At 41.4% G+C, this 21,024-nt stretch overlaps 1 protein-coding gene across 2 annotated transcripts in view; it reads left to right on the top strand.

The window, feature by feature from the left end:
* The first annotated feature begins 9 nt into the window (after positions 1-9).
* sacs (sacsin molecular chaperone) overlaps positions 10-21,024 on the top strand; it is a 46,539-nt gene continuing 25,524 nt past the window's right edge. The window contains exons 1-7 of one of the 2 annotated variants that reach the window (XM_035386621.1): positions 26-120; positions 4,815-4,991; positions 5,239-5,514; positions 6,673-7,089; positions 11,473-11,623; positions 18,914-19,004; positions 20,655-20,740. In XM_035386621.1, coding sequence (XP_035242512.1) covers positions 7,067-7,089; positions 11,473-11,623; positions 18,914-19,004; positions 20,655-20,740 — 351 coding nt within the window. In that variant the 5' untranslated portion in view covers positions 26-120; positions 4,815-4,991; positions 5,239-5,514; positions 6,673-7,066. Of the gene's footprint in view, positions 121-4,814; positions 4,992-5,238; positions 5,515-6,672; positions 7,090-11,472; positions 11,624-18,913; positions 19,005-20,654; positions 20,741-21,024 lie in introns of both variants that reach the window. The other variant, XM_035386620.1, reaches the window with a different exon arrangement.

The raw sequence follows: 21,024 nt of genomic DNA on the forward strand, positions 1-21,024 counted from the left end.
GGGTGGTCAGGCTTTTTAACGAGTCTAGCCTTTGATCACTGAGAACGAAGCTCATTTTTCACGGGTAGGAAACTAGGAGCTTCTTGCAGGTCCTGAGGTTATATTACATTCGATTTAAAGGTATGTAGCGTCGTCGGATGGTGAAATACACAATCTCCCCTTTTGGGAAAATGGGAAAAGCATTTCCGAGGATCAATGCGTTCATTGATCTGCCGTTTTTCTTCCAGATTAACTATTCGCTACTCATACCGAAGAAGGAAAACGGTAATTTGTCTCCCCGCTGCAGAGTTGTGCATGGAGGAAACATACAGGATTGGTCCCCTCCCATTTAGGCCTACTTTTCTCTAATGTTTCATATGAGGCTCAATGAAGCGCAGCGGTTTGGCTGGTTAAGCCGAGACACATAAACAATTGCCCACCAGGCTCCACCAATATAACTGCTGCACGATCTAAAGCCACGGTTATGTAATACACGGAATTTGCCACTTACTGATTTTAGGTTCAAAAAGTATTCATTTCCTTACACAGCCGCTCACGTGTCTATGGGGACAGAGAGATAGATAGACAGACAGACAGATTGATACTTTGTCGACAGCGCTAATATTGTGAATAACACTAATACAGTATATAAAACCAACCAAGACAAATCCTACTCATGAAGCGCAAACTAAACTGTAAAGACAAGCACAACAGTGTGGTTAAATCGAGGTTGAAGCGACGGGAGGCAGTTGTAAAGTCCAAATAGATTATCAGTGCGGCAGTGTACCAACAACCGAGATTAACAAAACATGTCCGGACATGCTTTGTATAGCGAAGGTGTAAAAATCAGGAAAATAATTCCGATAAGATTATTGAAATGTATGGTAAAATGACCACATGTGTTGACTATATTGCACAGTTCTGATAACTGTTGGTTAATTTTACAAAAAAAGAGAGAAAAGGAATAGAGTGTGAATACACATAACTTTGCATAAAGTCTGAATACACATCAATCATCAATCTGCGAATAAAATATTCACTGTAGATGCATCATCAATATTTTTAGCGAGCATCCCTATTGTTATTGTGGTTTAAAGTCAAGAATGTCCTAAAAGGCTGTGGCCCGATCTGATTCCTGACTACCCCGTTCGATGCAAGAGGTAGACAGAGAGAGAGAGAGAAACACAGCAGCCTGAATCAAATCTATGCCCAGGTAAAATTGTCGGGATGACAACAGCTTTCCCATGCCAGCTAATATGTATTATTTTAGAAAATAATAAATTTAGACCACTGGCCGACGTCAGACTGGAATAGACTGGCCCATTGGAGCTTGCCCTGAACCTCCCGATGGTCAGGCCAGGTCTACAGCCACTTTTTTAGGTACACCGAAATAATACTGGGTAGAACCTCCTTTTTCCTCCAGAACAGCCTGCATTCTTCTCAACATCTATTCAACAAGGTCCTACAACACCATTTTGGTCCCTGGTGACGTGACAGATTCACGCAATTCCTGCACATTTTTCTGTTCCACATTCATGCTGTAAAACCTCTCGTTCCAGCTCATCCCAAAGGTGCTCTATTGAATTGATATCTGGGGTCTGCGCAGGCTGTTGGAGTAGAATTAGGTCACTGCCACGTTCCTGGAACCAACTTGAGATGATATGTGCTGTGTGACATGGCACATTATCCTGCAGGAAGTATCCATTTTAAAAAGGGTAGACTGTAGCCATAATGGGAAGCACATGCTCAGCAACAATGTGGAAATGTGGCATTCATATGATGCTCATTTGTTATTAAGGGGCCAAATGTGTGCCAAGAATGCATTTTTCACACCATTACACCATGAGCAGCATCTTGCTCTGTTGACACAAGGCAGGATGGATCCATGGCTTCATGCTGTTTATGCCTAAATCTGCCCCTACCATCTGAATGTTGCAGCAGAAATTGAGATTTGTCAGACCAGTAGACGCTTTTACAATATTCAGTCCTCCAGTTTTGGTGTTCACGTGCCTCATCTTCCTGTTCTTAACTGACTGGAGTGAAATCCGGCATGGTCTTCTGCTGCTGTAGCCCATCCGCTTCAAGGTTCTATGCACTGTGCATTCAGAGATGCCCTTCTGCACTCCACAGTTGTAAGGAGCTGTCCCACTTGTTCCCAGACGGTGGCTCGGAGGGTAGGGCAATCGGCCAGGTTGCCGGTCAGTATGACGCGGGCGGCAAGCTGCGTCTCATCAGAGGGCGGCGGTAGTGGGTGCAGCGCCCATCCTTCTACCGGCCGTCCTCTCATAGAGCTCAGGAACAGCCTCTGCGTCATCCTCCATGTTCTGTGAACTGAAGTTCACCAGGAGGAGGCTCTGAGGGGGGACTTCAGTTATCTTTATCGTTAAAATGGCTCAGTCCAAAAATGGCTCCACTGAAATGGCTAATAACTACTGGCGCATCAAAGCTGTTTAAAGTAAAATTCCATAGTGCTGGACTAAAGTAAATGAGCAAAATCCAAAGCTATTACATTTATGAGGAATCGCCCCTATATATTTTTCCATCAATGAAAAATATGATTTATTTCAGGTTAATGTTCACCTTTTTGCATCTGAGCTTGATACTAATCAGGTATAATAGGATATGTTGGATTTCATGCCACCTTAGGTTAAAGTGATAGATCATGTTTTGCACTGTAAATGATTTCTGTAGTCTTCCCAGCAATATTACTTTATAATGAACAAATCCTTACTGTAGAACCTGCATACCATATGTAGCTGCAGAGCTGCTAAGCATTCTGGCCTGTGAAATTTACAGCAATGTATTTTTGCTGTAAATATTAATACAGTAATTGGCCTATTTGACTTTCACAGTCTTCCAGCCACAAAAGGCTGTGCTAACTTCCCACTCCTTAAAATGATTAAATTATTAGTTATTTTCAACATTGATCTTGTTTTCTATAGTTTTTACCACCACACTGATCCATTGTAGCCTACTTTCACACCCTGTTTGGCATTATAGCCTGCATTGAATTCTTGCAATAATAATAAAAAATTCATTGAATTGTAATTGTTGAAAAAAAAGAATTATAATTTCACGTGAATACCCATGTATCGTAATTGAACAAGGCACAAATTTGAAGCAGGAGCACACCGAAACATCTATTTTTGCACTACTCCAGAGATCTCTCATTATCACAAGGTAAGTATCCTGCCCGTTCAGCCATTTTTAACTTATGAAAAGTAGTCTAATTTGTATCTGTAATTAAATTAGCTCTGAATTATCCATGATGCTTTTTAAAAAAAAAATCACAGCAACTTGTATAATGTGTAGATAGTGATATTTTTATTATGTGAGAGAAGACTTGTGTTGGTTTTTTGTTTGACTTGATGTCCAAGTTGCTCTGCTGAATTACACTGGTGTATCGTTGGCACAGTGGTGCAGTGGATAGCTCTGTCACCTTACCGCAAGAAGGTCCCAGTTTCCTGTGTGGGATTTCTGTGTGGAGTGTGCATGTTCTCCCTGTGTTTGCACAGGTTTTGGGTACTCTGATTTTCCTCCCACAGTCCAAAGACATGCAAGTTAGGCTAACTGAAGGATGTAAACTGCCTGTGGGTATGAGTGAATGGTGTGCGTGCCCTACGATGGATTGGTGACCTGTCCAGGGTGTATTCTAGCCTCTCACCCAATACATATTGGGATGGGCTCCAGCCCTGCTGTGACCTTGACCAGGAATAAGCTGGTTAGATAATGGATGGCCTAAGTAAAAATATATATAATGTAAATTGCTGTAGAAGGAATACTGTAAAATTTACAGTAACTTGCTGGTGGCAATTAGCTTGTAAGTTGCTTTAATATGCAAGTATGTTTACTGTAATAACAATTACAGTACTTAGATGGGTACGGTAATTGTAAGTACTGTAAGCATACTGTGAAATGTATTAAAGCAACTTTCAAGCTAATTGCTGCCAGAAAGTTACTGTACATTTTGCAGTGTGGAGTTTATAAATAGTTTTAGTGTACATTTTTAATTGGCCCAGAGAGGTTTGTGTGTGAAGGCACTGAAGGATATTTTAGATATTTACAGAAGTTTCTGATGGGTTTGTGGTTTAAAGCAATAAATGCATTTGAAGTAACTCCAAAAACGTTTGATCAGTCTCACATATGAATTAATTCAATAGCTTACAATCACTATTTTAAACAAATAGGCCTATACACTTTTATGTTGTTCCCTTGCTTCTTTCCCTGAACACAGCATTCTCAGGCTGCAAACATAGAAATGGCTCCACCCGAAAATAGGATCAAAGGTTTTTTTCTAATAAAAATAATAATAATAATAATTTGGTAATTGCGAGAATGCACCTATGCCAACCATTATAAGTCAACGGGTCGTCGTGAACTTCCGAAAATATTCTTCTTTGCACGCACGAAAAATGTCTGGACCAATCAAAAACATGCATTAAAGCTGAAATCATATTTTTTCAAAAACAGCAGAAAGTGAACCATCCCTTTAATAATTAGCCCAGAACGACGAGGTTCACGTCCCTGGGGTTTTACCGTGCGTGGAAGAAAGCATACTTTTGTCGCCATCTAGTGTAAATAAATTGTCGATACACTTTTAAATCCACGGATAGAAGTTACATTACATGACATCGTATTTGTGCAAAGAATGGGACACGTGATTTTTTACAGAAGTGCATAGATATGCCAAAAGAGTTTTAGAACAAAGTTTTGGCGACTGATGCGATCAAAAACTTATTGCAAACCAATGTATGCTCCGGCTCACATCCTAGTTAATTCACCCAATCATAGAGACCTCATGTATGCAGTCTTGGCCGCTTCTTTTCACTCCGCAGTAGCCTACATCAGCAGTGCTGTGCTGTAAGGAGTAGGCTGTACATCATTAACAGCCGGTGCAGGCAGACTAGAAGCGAAAATCGACCAGAGGAGCCGCTGGTACAGGACATTCCCACCAATCTAAGCCCTCCTGCGCTGGCCATAGTCTTGATAGGGCGTGCAGCTACTGGCATAAGGTGAGGTCAGAATAAGCTTGGAAACCATAGACCTGGTGTTTACTCCCAGCAACACTGGCTTTTGTATTCCAATGTGTGTATCAACGGCAATCATATCAGAAAATGTACTAATTGTAAATATTCTATATAATAGCCAGGCCTATGTCCCATTTTGATCGTGAGAAGAGCCGCTGCCGTTATTGCCGTAAGCGATTGTGGTGTTCCCGTGGTCCTGTAGCTTTAAGACTTGCTCGTGGTTTCTCTGCAGTACTGGACTTGTTCGGAGATGCTGAGACAAGGGCAACCCAATAGATCATTCCGTATTACGCTTTCGGCTACTGGCTGCTCAGATTACAATATGCTGGGTACACGCCTGAGTGGTGGATTTAAAACGCTCGAAGACCCGGGCGTTCATTTTTTGAAAGTCTAACTGCAGGGTATCTGTGTGGCGGGGCTGGAGAGGGCGCGAGGAAGACTGGAGAGGGAATATGCCTTAAGAAATACAAGAGAAATGCAGTTGAGATGCGCGCGAGACCCACAGTAAGTAAGTCTCACCGATCTAATGCGGCGGTGACTGTGCCAGTTTGCAGGTGTCAGCGGCGATTTGTTTTCCTATAGCCTGATAAAAAAGACGTGTGTGGTTTTCGAACAATTTCACAAATATCAGTTTCGCATTGGCTGTGACATCAAGATGTGTCTCGTAGACAAATTTTTCACTGGCTGCTAGTTTACCATAACAAACAAACAGAGAATAAAAAATAAAATAAAAAACTCGCGCTTTAAGGTAAACACCAAAAACGCAGTCTTTGACAAATTGGATGATGTCATTCACAATTGCTTAACATGACGGTGCCGGTTGCATTGCACCAAAATCTGTAGGACATATATTACTGGTTAAAAGATATAAACGGGGAAGACGTTTTCGCCTATATAGGCTAATACAAATTTGTATGAATTGAGAATGCAGTATGCATATATTTCCCCGTGCGTTGTTTAAGATAAATGCAACAGATAGGCTACGAGATGTCCGTAGATCGCAGTGGGCCAAGATTGTGAGAAATAAATGTACGTATATTACATTATATGTGCATAGATGGGCAACATAGCTACTGTCGGGGAATGCAATGTACAAGTCCATTTATACAGCAGACAACACGAAAGCTGGATAGGACATATACAGTGTATAACATAGGCTATACCAACATAATATAGCCTAAGCGAAAAATAATTATGTTCTGTCAACCGCAGTGTAGCCTAGTTGTAATCATCATAAGTGTCCCAGAATATTTCCTAGTATTTTTTCTTCTAGGCTATTAAACAATTGTAAACGCAGATACAGTATGTAGCTGATGGCCTTCCCTATAAACAGACTAACACCTCAATCCAACGCTCCGGAATGTTAATATAGGCTATTTGATGTTCATGCAAAGCATTGTGTTTGTATTCATTATAGCCTAATGAACTGTAGGAGTTTATCAACTGTTACCAGCAGTTAAGTTACTAAGGTGTCAGGGCAGTACTGCAATCTGTTTGTCTTCTTTATGATAACTACAAGTACCAGAATTCAAAGCTGCCTCTCACCGCAAGCCGCAGCTATCACATGTACAGTAGCCTACATTATTAGACATCCCCTTCAAATGTATTCCCCTATCGGAGGTGACTGCATGCTTTTCTCATCAATTTTCTATTCTTTCACTTACAGAACCGCGGAATTCCCGTGGTATTTGAAAATCCAGCGTTTTATGGGAAGATAATGAAACGAAAGAGCGGGGACGCGCAGGAGTGAGTAATCGGACACGGGGATAGCGGATAAGTTCCATGACTGCAGTGGCACCGTTGAAGCGGCGGACTCCAGAGTGGAGAAATAACGTTGAATAAAGCCTATTAATAACATTAACAGAATGGGCTGATTCTTATTGATACGAAGTAAATAAATGAATGACGGACTCAGCCTAAGGGTGCTTCAGAAAGTAACGGTCCAGCTTTGAACGACAGCTTGTTTTTTTCCGGGTGGAGTTTGACTGCGCTTTATGCAGAAGATAGAAGCCGAATGAATGTGTACCTGGGACACATAGCAAGAAAACAGTTCAAGAACGATGGCAGCCAATCCAGATCAAAGGTAACCAACCGACATTTTCCTGATTTAACAAATAAGACGAGGTTAGCTGAATGAAAAAATAAATAACTGTGTTTAGTCTCAGAGTCTAGAGAGTGAGCAAGCTACCATGTTGTAAAGATAGCTAGCTAGCTAGCTAGCTAACCTTTTCATGCTGAGCTGTGAAATCAATGCAGACAGCGCATGGAAGTGTTAATGAACAGCACGGCAGTGAGTCCTTGGACAAGCTGTAGCTATTTTCAGGAGGTATCGTAGGCAAATTTGAATTGTGAAGTCATTTCGTTAGCTGCTACCGACGAGATTTAAATATTCTAGCGGCACAACCTTCATTCATTCTTAGAATGCCCCACCCATCCTCAAAGAGATGACAAGTGTCAACATATCCCTGCGACGATCAGTAAACAGAAGGGCTGAAGTTGGTTGCAGAGCACTAAACGCTAGCTTATGAATTTGCTGCATTTGTACTAAGTGCCCATTACCACGTTTTAACGAGCGATGTATGAAAGCAGAGCCCCACAAGAACTTGCCGTTCATAACGCAGGACGAAAGGCATTCCTTCAGCTTTTTTGAAGTCCATTTGTGACGTGTTACAGCCTAATTATAGCAATTAGCAAATCAGGTCGTAAAGAATCAGAGGAAACATAGTAAAGTATCTTTAAAAGTAAAGATACGTGCTGTGGTCTTGGGTTTTCCATCTTCGATATCGGGTCTATGTAGATTGGCAGTTGGTGTTCATTGAAGAAATGAAGCGTCACTATGTTAGATGTCCAAAGTAAATGGGGTTTTTAAGGACCATTTAATTGCTGGACTAAGTAAACCCATTTCGAGGGTAAAAAAAAACAAAAAACCCTGTACAACCTGAAGGGGCCCTATCACTTTAGTGAAGAAAATGTTCAGCAGCTAGTGACACGCCAGGTCACCTGTACTGTATCTCAGGCCTGTTTGCTTTATTTTATAGTTCAGAGTAGACTCCTAGGCCACGAGGTGTGACACAGTGCCGGCGGAACAATGGCCTGCCTGACTCCCTCACACCGGCCTGTAAATCTGGGACGTATGGAGGCATGGTCTGGAGTTACCTGCCTGCCCCACACGCTGGGGTCCCTCCCTAGGGTTTCTACCTCCCTCCACCTGGGGCACAACAGGGATTACTGTACCTTCCTCTTATGATTAAGGTATTAGGTTGTAACCCAAAGGTTGCAGGTTTGATTCTCATGTTGTCCACTTCAGAAAGACACTTAACCTGAATGGCTTCAGCACATATCCCGCTGTGTAAATGTGCAGGGTTTTTCGTGGCGGGAAAGGGTTCTTTGGTGCTCCCTGTCATTGGGCCAGCACTTGGGGTCACACGTCCAGTCATCCCGCTGCTGTGCTAGCGTTGAGTTATCTTAAACTGGCCCCTAATAACAGTCAAAGTCTGAAATGCTTGGCAAAAAATTGCTATTTATTTTTAAAGTATAAAATGTGAACAATACAAAAACATCAGAAATCTGAAATTGTATCAGGAGTGAAGTAGTGGAAAAGTAAAGTTCAAAGTGCAAGCATAAAAAAGATCATGGAATAAGACAAAAGTTTCTCTCATTCCCACAACAGTCACTGTATTGTAGGCCATAACGACTAGCCTAATTCAAGTGAGCCCACGCATTGATATGTCATACAAACGGACGTCATTATCCAGACAGCACTTTGTCACCTTTTAGTAGTTAAGACGTGGGTTCTGGAATCTTTCCAGATGCCCAACCCCCAGCAATATTTTTTCTTTTTTTTTTAAACATTAGATAATCAAGTCATATGGAATATGGTCATTCAGCAAAAAAAATATTGCAACATCAATTTTAGGCCATGTCTCCCTGCACTAGCATGCTCTCATCCCACTGATTAAAAATTCCTTCTAGCTATGAAAAGGAGAACCAGCTTTTTTGTGATATCAATAATATCTTTGTACTCCAAATTTTCTGCGAGATATGCTCATTTAAATTATGGCTAGCTGTCGCCAAACTGTGTTTTGAGAAAAAAGGCTCCCCAGTTCAATTGTCTGTGTCTGATTTGGCAAAACGGTATTTCTGTACAAACAAGCCGTTTTTTTACGCTTTGGTGCTTGCAGGTTTTGCTCTGGCGCACGCCAAAGATTTCTCTATTCAGGAAAAATCTTACTATGTAAAAAAAGAGCGTCCTAGCTCAAAGTAGGGCTTAGCGGGTGACTTTGCGTGACAGCGAGTGTGGTCGGCCTTTGCTGCCACTGCTTTGACTCCTTATATTTAGCTAAATTTAGAATGCAAAGTTATGTAAAGTTTTCAAGCAACCACCACAATACATTAAGATGTAGGCTATGAAAAAATGAAACACGTGGCAAAAACTAAGAAAGTGGAGCAACTTGAATATTTATTGAAGTGTTACAAATTATAAGTGCCAGAATTAGGGGAGAGTTATAGCATATACTGAAGGATTAACACATTGTAACAGGTCACTCTACAGAAATAGTGGTATTTAGAATTGCAATGTCTTGAAATGCATTAAATTTCTGTCACTCAAAACTAAGGGTATAATATTACCTGTTTAACTTAATCAATACACACAAATGCCACCTTAATGTATTTAAATTATTTTTATACATTCACTCAAAGAATGCTTTCACCATCCTATTCGTCCCTGGTGTTAGCTACTTGTAGGCCGACCTTGTAGCAACATAAAAGGTTTTTCAGAATTTGTTTTTTGTCAGCTCTGCACATATAGGCAAAAAACATTGTAGTTTAATGATAGTACAGTAGAATCCACTTAATTGCATGACAGATTATCACATAATTTGGGTATTTGCATAGAATTTCCAAATCCCAAGCCATTTCCCATTCATTCCATTGTAAAAAGATTGCATACTTGACTTGACTAAACCTTAACTTAGCATGTCAACTTGCACATAAACTTGAAAGCAGTCAAAACTAAAAAATTGAATAGCAGTATAATTCACGACCAAACTGTAGGCCCACCTACCAATAAGTGCACACACCATTTCTTATTGTTTTACTGGCGTTTAAAATGACTGGATTTCTTCAATAGGCGGTTTAGGGGGCTTGAAAATACACTTTGACGGCCCACCTTAGACATTTCAACGCAGGAAGGACCTGGCCTCATTCAAATTCCCTGTGTCATCTTTCCTAAATTCACAGTAATCAAGTTTGAAATTTATAGCCTAACACGAGTCACATTATTTTGAATTTACTTAATTGTTATAAGTGCTCTCTATATTTTAATCTATATTTCATTATAAAACACATCTGAATAAATAAAGGCTACCTGCTGTTCATTTACGGAAGATGCAACTAAATGCCAAAATTATTGCTTGTCAGAAAATAAGTACTGTTCAATGGAAACTTGAGTGTTTCAAGGAAAAATTTTAAAATCTAAAAACGGACAGATTCAGTGGGAGCAATTTATTCAGCTTGTGTGATTTTAATATCCTGGTGTTGCTACAGACACAGTTTTATTAGTGGCTGAGACTGGTTTGAAATATCAGGTTTGGTGTTCCACGGCCATCACAGATCCGGTGTTATTTGTGGCTCAGACTATGGTTTGAAATTTCAGGTTTGCTCGGCTGCAGAACTTCAGGTTCACTGCCCGAAACCAGTTGGCTGGAGCCGGTCGAATGCTCTCTCTGACATCATTGTTTTCTAACCCGGCTTCAGGTTTTGTCTCTCGCTCACTAATGAGGAATTCCTCCGGTCACTAACCCTGCTATTTTCCATTGCAGTTTTTTTAATGGGTGCTACTAAATATAGAACTTTTCTTAGAAAGACACTGCCACTGTCATACGATAACCTTGACTAATAGGACTGCATGTACGGTCACAGAAAAATGTATTCCACCTGGATATGTTTCTGTAGTGGCTGGAATTTTTTACAGACAAAAAGTACTACAGCACATGCTTTTTGGAACGCCCAAATCCATAACTGAAACTCATTATCCGTCCAACACAAATGGGCTCATTTGACAAGCAGAAGAAAAGCATATTTTATTTAAATATAAGAGCTTTAGGGGGTTGGGTGCGGGAGGGTAAGATTTGTTCCTAATTCACTGTGCATGGGATTTGATGTCTCTGAAATCATCTTCACAACTATTCATAGGAGCAGTATCTTATGGAATGGGTGGCCTGGTAGTACAGTAGAATCAGGGGCCGTTGGGCTGTTCAAGTCCAGATTTCACAGAATCATGGGTACTCTTGAGCTGAAGGGCCTATTCTCATCACCAATCTTATGTCATTGTGTTTATAACCAAGGACAGTTTGTAAGTCTCAGCCTGACCCTTGACATTTGACCCTTCACACTTGGTAATGCACCAGACAGGTCACATGACAGGTCACATGAGCTGGCTGAATATATCTTTTTGTGTTCCCAGGTTGCTACGGGTGACAATCCTTCATGAGTACATTGGCCACCGGGTCTTCCAGGTCCCGCCCTCTGTTGCCGTCGGCGACGTCAAGCGGCTGATCCATGAAGACACAGGCTTCCCTCCGGCTGAGCAACAGCTGTTCCATAATGGGAAACAGGTAATTGCATATCAGCAGTGTAACATGGCGTCAGTAATGACAAGCCCACAAAATAAAGCTTGTGAACAGAAAGGGTTTAGCGGATGCTAAAGGTATCTGCTCAGATTGCGTAGTGAAAGGAGCAAAATGACCGCCCTTTGAGGGTGAAACTGCCAGTCTGCAGAAAGTTTGAGAGTAAATGTGGCGGTTTGCTCAGCCCCACCAAACACACAGAGGTCAGATGCTGATATTCATAGTGCTGATGTGAAATCATAGTGCTGATGTGCTTGTTGCCCTAACTACAGTGTTATTGGTTGCTCTTAGCCAGAGATCCTACAGTGAGCTCCATAACCTTACGATTTGTAATCAAACATATCACATGCAGGTAAAGTTCAGATTTTCAGCGTTTATTACAGAGTATTTTTATTTATTTTGGTTCACCATAATAAAATTACAGCATTTTTTATACATACCCCCCCATTTTAGGGCACCATAATGTTTGGGACATAAAAATGTTATGTAAATTATGTCATGTTTAGAACTTTGTTGCAGATCCTTTGCATCCAATGACTGCTTGACGTCTGTAGCCCTAGATAGACATCACCAGGTGCCGAGTATTCTCTCTGATGCCTGTACTGCAGCAATCTTCCGCTTCTGTTTGTTTCAGGAACTAGTTGCCTTAAGTTGTCTCTTCAGCATATGAAATGCATTTTCAATTTGATTAAGAGTATGACAAGGCCAGTCAAGTATTTTCCAGTTTTTAGCTTTGAATAACCCCTTTGTTGCTTTAGCAGTTTGTTTGGGATCATTGTCTTGTCATTTTAGGGCACCATAATGTTTAGGACTTCACAGGTGTTTTTAATTAGTCTGGTGTGTTCAGTTGCTTCTTTGGTGCAGTTATAAGAGAGCTTTCAGTATCTAGTCTTGTTTCTAGGCTTTTGGTTGCCTTTGGAGTCTGTTACTGGCATTTGTCAATAAAAAAGGGAATTTCTCCCAAACATACTGCTAAAGCTGAGTTTTTTAAGATAAAAAACTGGAAAATTCTTAATTCTTGACTGGCCTAGTCATTCACACCATCTGAGTCCAATTGAACATGCGTTTCATATGCTTAAGACAAAACATAAGGAAACTTGCACCCAAAACAAGCAGGAGCAGAAGATGGCTGCAGTAAAGGCCTCAGTGATGTCTATGGGTCACAGACCTGCAAAGGATACGTGATAAGTACTAAACACGACTACTTTTATATAAAATTCCCTTAAATAATGGCTGTGAATTTAACCACATGTGAATTGTTTGATTACAAATCTAAAATTGTAGTTTACAGAGCCAAATTAAGAAAAGATGTCTTTGTTCCAAACATTATGGAGCTCACGGTATGTTTTCATTCGTTTGCTGTGTCATTCTATGTAGGCTATATTACACCTCCCTCAGGCGGAGAGTTGAGCTGTTTTATTGATCTGAAACCAGACCAAGGAGTAATGTTAAATTTGAAATGAACTATTCACGACTACTTATTGCATTCAAGCATTCAGGGTCTGTAATCTACCATAACAGGGTGATTCAGGGGTTGTCCATCAGCCCAGAGCTGGGTAAATTATGTTCATTGTCTGGTTGAGTACAGCCAGGTCAAGGTTAGAGGTCATGACCTGCTGGTTATGGCATCCAGTACTTGGCTGTGATGCCATACTTGTTCATTTCAACTCTTAGCCTCTATGCTTACAGTGCGGATGCCATACACGATAAATTTGCCAGCACACCATCAACCAACTTAAAATTTTATGGTGGCCATCACTGATATCTGTTGCTGCCTCAGCAGTTTTTCTTGTTGACTGGTAGGCAGGGGAAATGGAATCCAGTACAGTAGGACATGAGTCATTAAAGTGAAGCTGATTTTGGTCACTGTGTCATCGCTGCAGAATTCCAGCCACAGTGGCCAGTCATTCCCGTAGTTATTGTTCTTTTTTAATATCTTTCAGTGGTCTGGTGTCAGCCTTCTGGTCCCATTCTTTTTTCATTTTTGTCTTTGTTTAATATTACATTTTATCTAAAGATATGAAACCATTCAGTGTGACAAATGCAATAATGCAAATGCAAATGCAAATGCAATAATAGAGGAAATCAGGAAGGGGGCAAGTACTTTCTCACAGCACTGTATGTGCCTAGTACCAGTTTAGTCCAAGTTGGTGATAAGTGGGGGGGTCTTGCTAGTATGATAAGTGAGATTTAGCTCACTTGTGTGTTTTTAATTGGGTGTGATAGCCAGGTAGTCTGTTGCTCAGATGTGCTGGTAATAATGTTTGGTCATAATTTCAGCATCTGGCTCACTTTCTGTTACTTATGAAAGCCGACTCAGCATTCTTGTCAGGCTAGCTGTAGGGCTCTGTGCTATTTATTGACTTTTTAGTGTCGTTTTGCTGAGCTTTATCGGCAAACTGGTTAATACGATCGATACACTAGCGTATTTGTGTCTGGTTGGTTAAGCACTTGCTCTCCATGTAAGATGTCCTTTGTGTGAAATCTCTCTCCTCCCAGAGATCCCTGATACTGTTTCCACCCTGCAGAAAAACAGTAATAGGAGCAGCAGTTTGGTGACTGGAGGCACAAAAGTAGACCAGAAACAGGGCATAGTTTATTACAGTCTGCTGTGGAGTTGCTGGTGACTCAATTTAAATCCCATAAACCCTCTGCACATGGTTGGCAGGGATGGTATATGGGTCTAACCACCATTTCACCGGGTCATTAATACTGTATTTAAGTGGTGTTACACGGGTTTTTTGATGGACAGAGCGACAACCAAATCTTTTCTCTGGCTCTGTGTCTTGGTTTGTGCATTGCGTTCTGGCCGCCAGACAAAGAAACATTAAGCCCAGTCCCATAATCCTCCACCAAACCACACGCGTGCCTCCGGACGCCTGGTCTGACTGTAGGCAGAGCAGAGAAAGGTTACCTCGTTAACCCCAGCTGTAACTACAGCTGCAACTGCAGGCTGACTAGCCTCCCGCCCCTGCCCCGCCCCCTGCAACAGGCTCTGTAACCACACCCCTCATCCGCAAGTGGCTTCTCAGTTCTTACCGGTAATCATAATTTTTGTCACTAAATTTAATGAAAAAGTACTGTATTGCTGTTAAAGAGTAGCATGTTATTACTCAAACTTGAGGACAGGGAACTGTTTAGATTGGAGTGAATGCTTCACACAGCAGTGTTAAGGATTTTTCTCGTAGATAATTGCATTGACTTTCCTTTCCTTGTGGAAACTAAATTCTGTTCACTTCAAGAACAAGGAATCTTAATGAAAATGGATAGCAAAACCTGTGTGTTCTGGCTCTTGTACGTGAGTCACCGTAGATAAAAGTAGGTTAAAATTAGGCAATTAGGAAAGTGTAAAGTAATAGCCTAATTGTATTATTGTTGTATACTAATCATTATTTTTAAAATAATAGTCATGCCTGTGTGAGACATTTTGATGTATTAATGTTTTAATTTCAAGAGTGGTGTGATGGCTGGTTAAATATATATGGTTTGACTGACAAGTATGGAAAATGTTGATTAGCCCTATGAATAGCCTAACAGTTAGCTAGATTGATTTTAGAGTTAGCTAGACCTATTTTAGAGTTAGCTAGTTTTAAGTAGCTGTTGAAGAGTGAGAGTGCTGGTCACATTTAAAAAAATTATAAAAATGAATGGAAAATGTATGGTTGTACAGTTAAATGTTTGCTTTGTTAGGGCTGCTTGCTGGAGCAGACTGGTCAACCAAACTTTCCCTGTAGTACTAAGAAAAATCCAAAAAAGAGCATTATGCGCGTATACCATAAACACATCAATGGATAGGCTAATGCTAGAAGACACTCTTTGGTATTGAGACAATAATGCATAGAGAAGAAAGACCAAGGCACTCTTCTGTGGAACAAACTTAACAGCCTGCCTTTATTCCACGGCACATTCCAGTGAATGGATTATAAAAAAGTCCTGCGCGTTTCGACAAAGCCTTCATCAGGGAGTTTCTCCATCTTACATTTTGGAAGACATTTTTTGTTCCAGAAAAAGTATAATGAATGTCAATCTATGGGCAGATTTTAAGTACTGGTCCCATTCCAGTGAACAGCCCTCAAAGGCACAGTGTTTGTACAGACTAGCATTTTGTTTTTTTAAGTTTTTTTTACTTTTTTGTATTTTGATAGTCAGGTTTTGTCTCACACAGTTTGATGTTCTTGGGTGAAACAGCATAATTTTATTGAAATTCTGAAAAGCTTGGCAGAAGGCCAGCGTCCCTCATTAGTTATGGAATTTTAGCTTTCGGCTATACTTCAGGCTGTAACAAGTGTACCTCACGCCATGCCCAGTTCACCCCCCCACCCCCTCACAGAATGAATTCTTCTTGACTGTGTAATGTCAAATGACTCCACAAATGCCTTAAAAGCACATTTTGAGAACAAATCTATTGGATTTCTTGAAGTCAGGTTTCTTGAAATTCAACTTACAACTACATTTTGGTTTCTCCTTAACCTTGTGCCCAGGTTCTAGCAAGTGGCCCTGTAAGACTGCAGTTGACACTGAAATTACCAAAACCCCATGTGTTAGAATCCCACCAACCACGTTTAAAATAGGAGTGTGAACTGCAATTTAATTTCTCAGGAGTTCACAACCCTCTATGGTAAGCGTCTAGGCCAGGGGTTTTATGCAGTTTCATGTTCTAGCTTAGCACTAGGACATGAGATTCTACTACAGAGGTTTTAATTGAAGACTGTGATTAGTTAATATTGGTGTAAACCTCAGGGTTCGTCACGATAGCATACGATTTTGATTTGTGAAGGAGACAGTTTGATATTTGGCAATATCACAAATGTTGCTATCATATGGTCCAAAACAATCCAATATAGTACAAACGATCAAAGTATATGATCCACCTCGCAAAATCCTCTTAAAACCTATACAGTACATACAACCAAAATGAGGTTAAGAGCGCTAAAACTTACTGACATCACGTTTAACAAAAGGAAAAATAGCACTAGTGCAAGTGATGACGAGGTAGAGTCAGAAGCGTAAACAATGATGTTGGCAATGCTGCTAGAGAGCAAACTGCCTTAAAATTATGAACATTTAAATAAATATTTTGCTATCTTTCGTAAAGATACAGATTGACCTCTGCTTGTTGTATCGAATGGCTCAGATTGTTGCCCTTTGATCCAATACGTCGATCCGGATTGATGTATTGTTGCACCTCTATTGGTTAATCAGTACAATCAAGTGTCCACTGATGGGCTATAAGGAAGTACTGCCCCTACACCAGCCAGCTTTCAGATAAAACTGGACACCCCTGGTCTGGATTCTAATCTTAAAGTGCTTAAATGTAGATTTAATTGTAGTAAGATTTTAGCTGTGTGGTTCTGGTTCTTATTGACATTTTGACCGAGTGTTGCCTGGTATTAGCTTGATACACAAGGCTGTGTCTGATGATGTCTAGTCACTGTTTGACGGTCTTGTATGTCTTTCCCATCTGTCTCTTTATTCTCAACGGTTCTGCAACCTGAGCAGTCTGCATTCATTATAATTGGCAGTCCTGTAGGCATCTGTGCCTCCATCTTCCAGCTTCTGTGTATTGAACTATTATTACTTCATTACGCTGCTGCAATGGTGGGCAGCGTGTTCGCTGGCTAAGGTCAAAACGGCCCAAACCGCTTTATTGAACAGCTGCTCAAGAGGTTCGAAAAACAGAGAGCGGTTGAGAGAGAGAGAAGGAGAGAGGCAGAGATAAAGATCGAAAACAAGAGCGGGAGAGGGAGAGGGGGAGTTCATACCTGTGGGGAATTGTGCAGAATTAGCTTCCTGGATCTGCAGTGGCTTGGCGACTGCAGTGAGACTCTAGGTGTCAGGAGGAATCGCAAGGAAGATGTTTTTGTCCCCCTCCCCCCATGTTCTCTCCCCCGTTTGGAACTGTGCCAGCCACATAAGCATAATAGGCAATGCACCTGATTATTTTACCTCATCACAATACTACAATAGAAGCAGTGACTATTTTACACTCTACTGGCCACACAGTACTGCAGGGAAGCTAGTGCCAGTTGGAGGGTGCACCTCTGATCACAGCTGGCATCACGAGGGCATCGTTGGGGAGAATTAACTACAGCGGTGTCCCTTGGAGCCCTGACCAGCCGGTGATCAGTGACAGCACCAGTCGCAGACTGGCACCAAATTATCGTTTGTGCCCCAACAGAAGTGGGGTGTTCCAGCTTCCAGTGAGACTGTGGGGCGCAAGAAATGCGGTGGCTGTTCGCTCACTCGAACCCACATCTCATATTAGGAGACAAGTCGGATGGGACCGCTCCCTGAAGGTTGTAACGGAACACTATCAGCCAATGACGCTGCACCAGGCCACGGCGATCAGAACTGTTCGCGGAAGTGAAACACGGCCTCTTGCCTGCCTGCGTGCTGTGAGTCTGCTGAGCTGGGGTGGGGGAGGGGAACGCAGGGAGAAGAGACACTGACAGCGATGGGTATTTCTTGTGTAATTTAAGGTTTTTCCACCTCTTCTGTTTTGTATGGTTATAGTTCTATGTCACTTGCCAGGCAAGCTACACCTTTTCGGTTATGTTTTGTAACAGAATATATTGCAGTGTGTTTTTGCCTATCCCTGGCCAGAGGAGGTTCAGTTTGGAGTGAGTGTTCCTGGCCCCTCTGCACTGCCTGGAGACCTGTGGGGAATGACCCGTGGTCAGTAATGCCATCTCAGGGGTCCCCTCAGGAATTTCAGTCGTAGTTGTGCATGAAGAGGGTAGTGGGTTCCGTAGAACTCTTAAAATAGCCCCGTGTAAAGTACCTGACCTGGCTGCATATAGTACAGTACTCTTTCAGGGCCGTGTTAAGGTCAGCACTGTCTGCGCACGGCTTGAAGCAACCTCTAACTGCTGAAGGGGAAGAACGTGATCCGCTAGCATTTTAGCAAGCTTAACTTTATACAATCCTCCCTGTGTCACACGGGACACTAATTATTTACTAAGACTACAGTACGGTCATTCACAGACTTTATTTTGTGTACTTTACGCACTGCTTATAATGCATAGTGGTGATGTTCTGGACAATGGCATAGTGTGTTTAAATAGACTCAATAGCGGGGAGTGAAAACCTTTCCCACACCACGAGTTTCAAGAGCTCCAGCCTCAAATGTTTACACACCCTCTGGCATCATTGGCAACTGAGAATTTGTCTCCAATGTGTGCACCCGTTCCACTGGAAGTTTAAGGACCATTACCAAGGTTTTCCTCATGGTACGCTTTTCCCCCCTTTTATTCATTTATTTATTTTTTTCCCATTCAGCTGCGTGATGGAGTTCGGACTGGAAGCCTGGTGCACCCTGGGAGTCATGAAATATTCATGACACTTCAAGGAAGGGGCCTTAGAGGGGGAGGTAAGGGTCTTTGTGGGTCTTTGTTACGGACGCCTAACTAGAGACAAGACTAGAGAAATACTATCAGCACTGAAGCCTTAGCCCCCGTTCACACAGCAAGTGAATTCGGTCGACCAGTTGCTGGAAGTCCATTCATTCTCTATGAAGCTGAGCGACAGCCAGTAACCTGAGCAACTGGGTAACTGAGCGACAAACATTGCCAGAGAAAAGTTGCCAATGGTTTGTCTTTTTGCTGGCATCCCCCGCCAATACAAATCAGAGTTCCGCATTTCCTATTTCTTCAACTGGTATGATACTATTCATGAAATGGTATCATACCAGTTGAAGAAATAGGAAATGCGGAACTCTGATTTGTATTGGCGGGGGATGCCAGCGAAAAGACAATCCACTCGACTTCATATATTGCAGTGGAGGAGCAGCTATAAAAAGGATAGGCAGCAGGATATATAGCAAATATGTGGCTTGTTCTACCAAAATCAGTCACATGACCCCAATTCACATGTTGAGTTTTATACACCTCTAGAGAGCTAGCTATTGCTTGCAATCTATTTGTCTCTTTGACTAGCTACTAGACTAGTTAGCTAGCTAGGAGAGGGAGACAGATATATCGCTAGCTAGCTAGTCTAGTTATCAGTGTCATGACATAACTATGGAAACTAGGCTATATGGCAAATATACATCTTTGATACGTTGTTCAATGCCGTTATTTCTCTTCCTCATCAAAAATATGTAGCTGCATGAGACCACAAAGGACACAAAGGGAAGATCTTGCCCTACTTTCAGCCTAGTACACATGAGCGACCCATCGACTGAGTTGCTTTCTGTGTGAACAGGGGGTTGATAAAGACATTTATCAGTTAATTCACAACTTAAATGGAGAAGTATTAAAACACAGAAATTCCCCTGTATAATTCTACGTGTCAGTTTTATAGCACAGATGAATACATCATGATGCATTCATGTCAGACATCTAAAGCTGGCAGCGTTTAGATGCCTGACGTGTAGGTTAGTATTCCTGTGTCCTGCTTGCATTTTTATTTACTCCTGGCAGTGATCTCATGTCCGTCTGTTTGATCAGATTCATTTACAGTACTAATGTGGTTCATGTTGGTGTGAGTCAGGGTACAGCAGACCTGGGTAAAAAGCATTTGTTTAAAATTAAATTTCCATTTAAATAATTGTGGTAGTTAATTATTGTCCCAATGGTTCAAGGGTATGATTTGTTTAGTCTTTATTGACTACCCAAAGTGGTAATTTTACATTTGTACAACTAAAATTACCAACTGAAAGGTCTTATTGGTCTTTGTCACATCTGATAATTTACTTTGGATGAGGAAAAAGAGTCTAGCCATATAACATGTGTTTGCCCAACTGAGATATTGTGTATCAGTACCCCAGAAAAAGGAGATACTATAATGTGTGTTTTATTTTGTGTTCAGTGTAGTTTGTTGTGTGTTGAGTGTAGGCTGTTGTTTGTTAACTGTAGTTTGTTGTGTATTGAGTGTAGGTTGTTGTGTGTTGACTGTACGTTGTTGTGTGCTGAGTGTAGGTTGTTGTGTTGACTGCAATTTGTAGTTGAACAAGGTGCTGTTCCTGTTTATGAAAAAAAACCCAAGTCATGTTAAAATTGCCTGTCTGCTGTTTTCACAGGCAGGTTTGGCCAGACGACACCACCTTTGGTTGAGTTTCTGAAAGATATTTTGCGGAGGTATCCAGAAGGGGGACAGATTCTGAAAGTAGGTGAAACATCCGGAAAGTTCTGCCGTGGTTGCTTTTCAGACGTGTGTGAGGGAATATAACCTGTATTAACTGACACTTTTTTGGGTGACACCCAAATGCAAATGATGCATGGGAAAAGAGAGGAAAATTCGGAACTGCAAGAGAAGATAATCGTTCAGAATGATTAACATAGAGGGCTGACTATAACTGCCTCTACATATCTCAACACAGGGGACTGACTGTTACTGCCTCTATATACCTCAGCATAGAGGACTGACTATAACTGCCTCTATATACCTCA

The sequence above is a fragment of the Anguilla anguilla genome, chromosome 12 (genome assembly GCF_013347855.1).
Source record: "Anguilla anguilla isolate fAngAng1 chromosome 12, fAngAng1.pri, whole genome shotgun sequence".
Classification (NCBI taxonomy): Eukaryota; Metazoa; Chordata; class Actinopteri; order Anguilliformes; family Anguillidae; genus Anguilla; species Anguilla anguilla.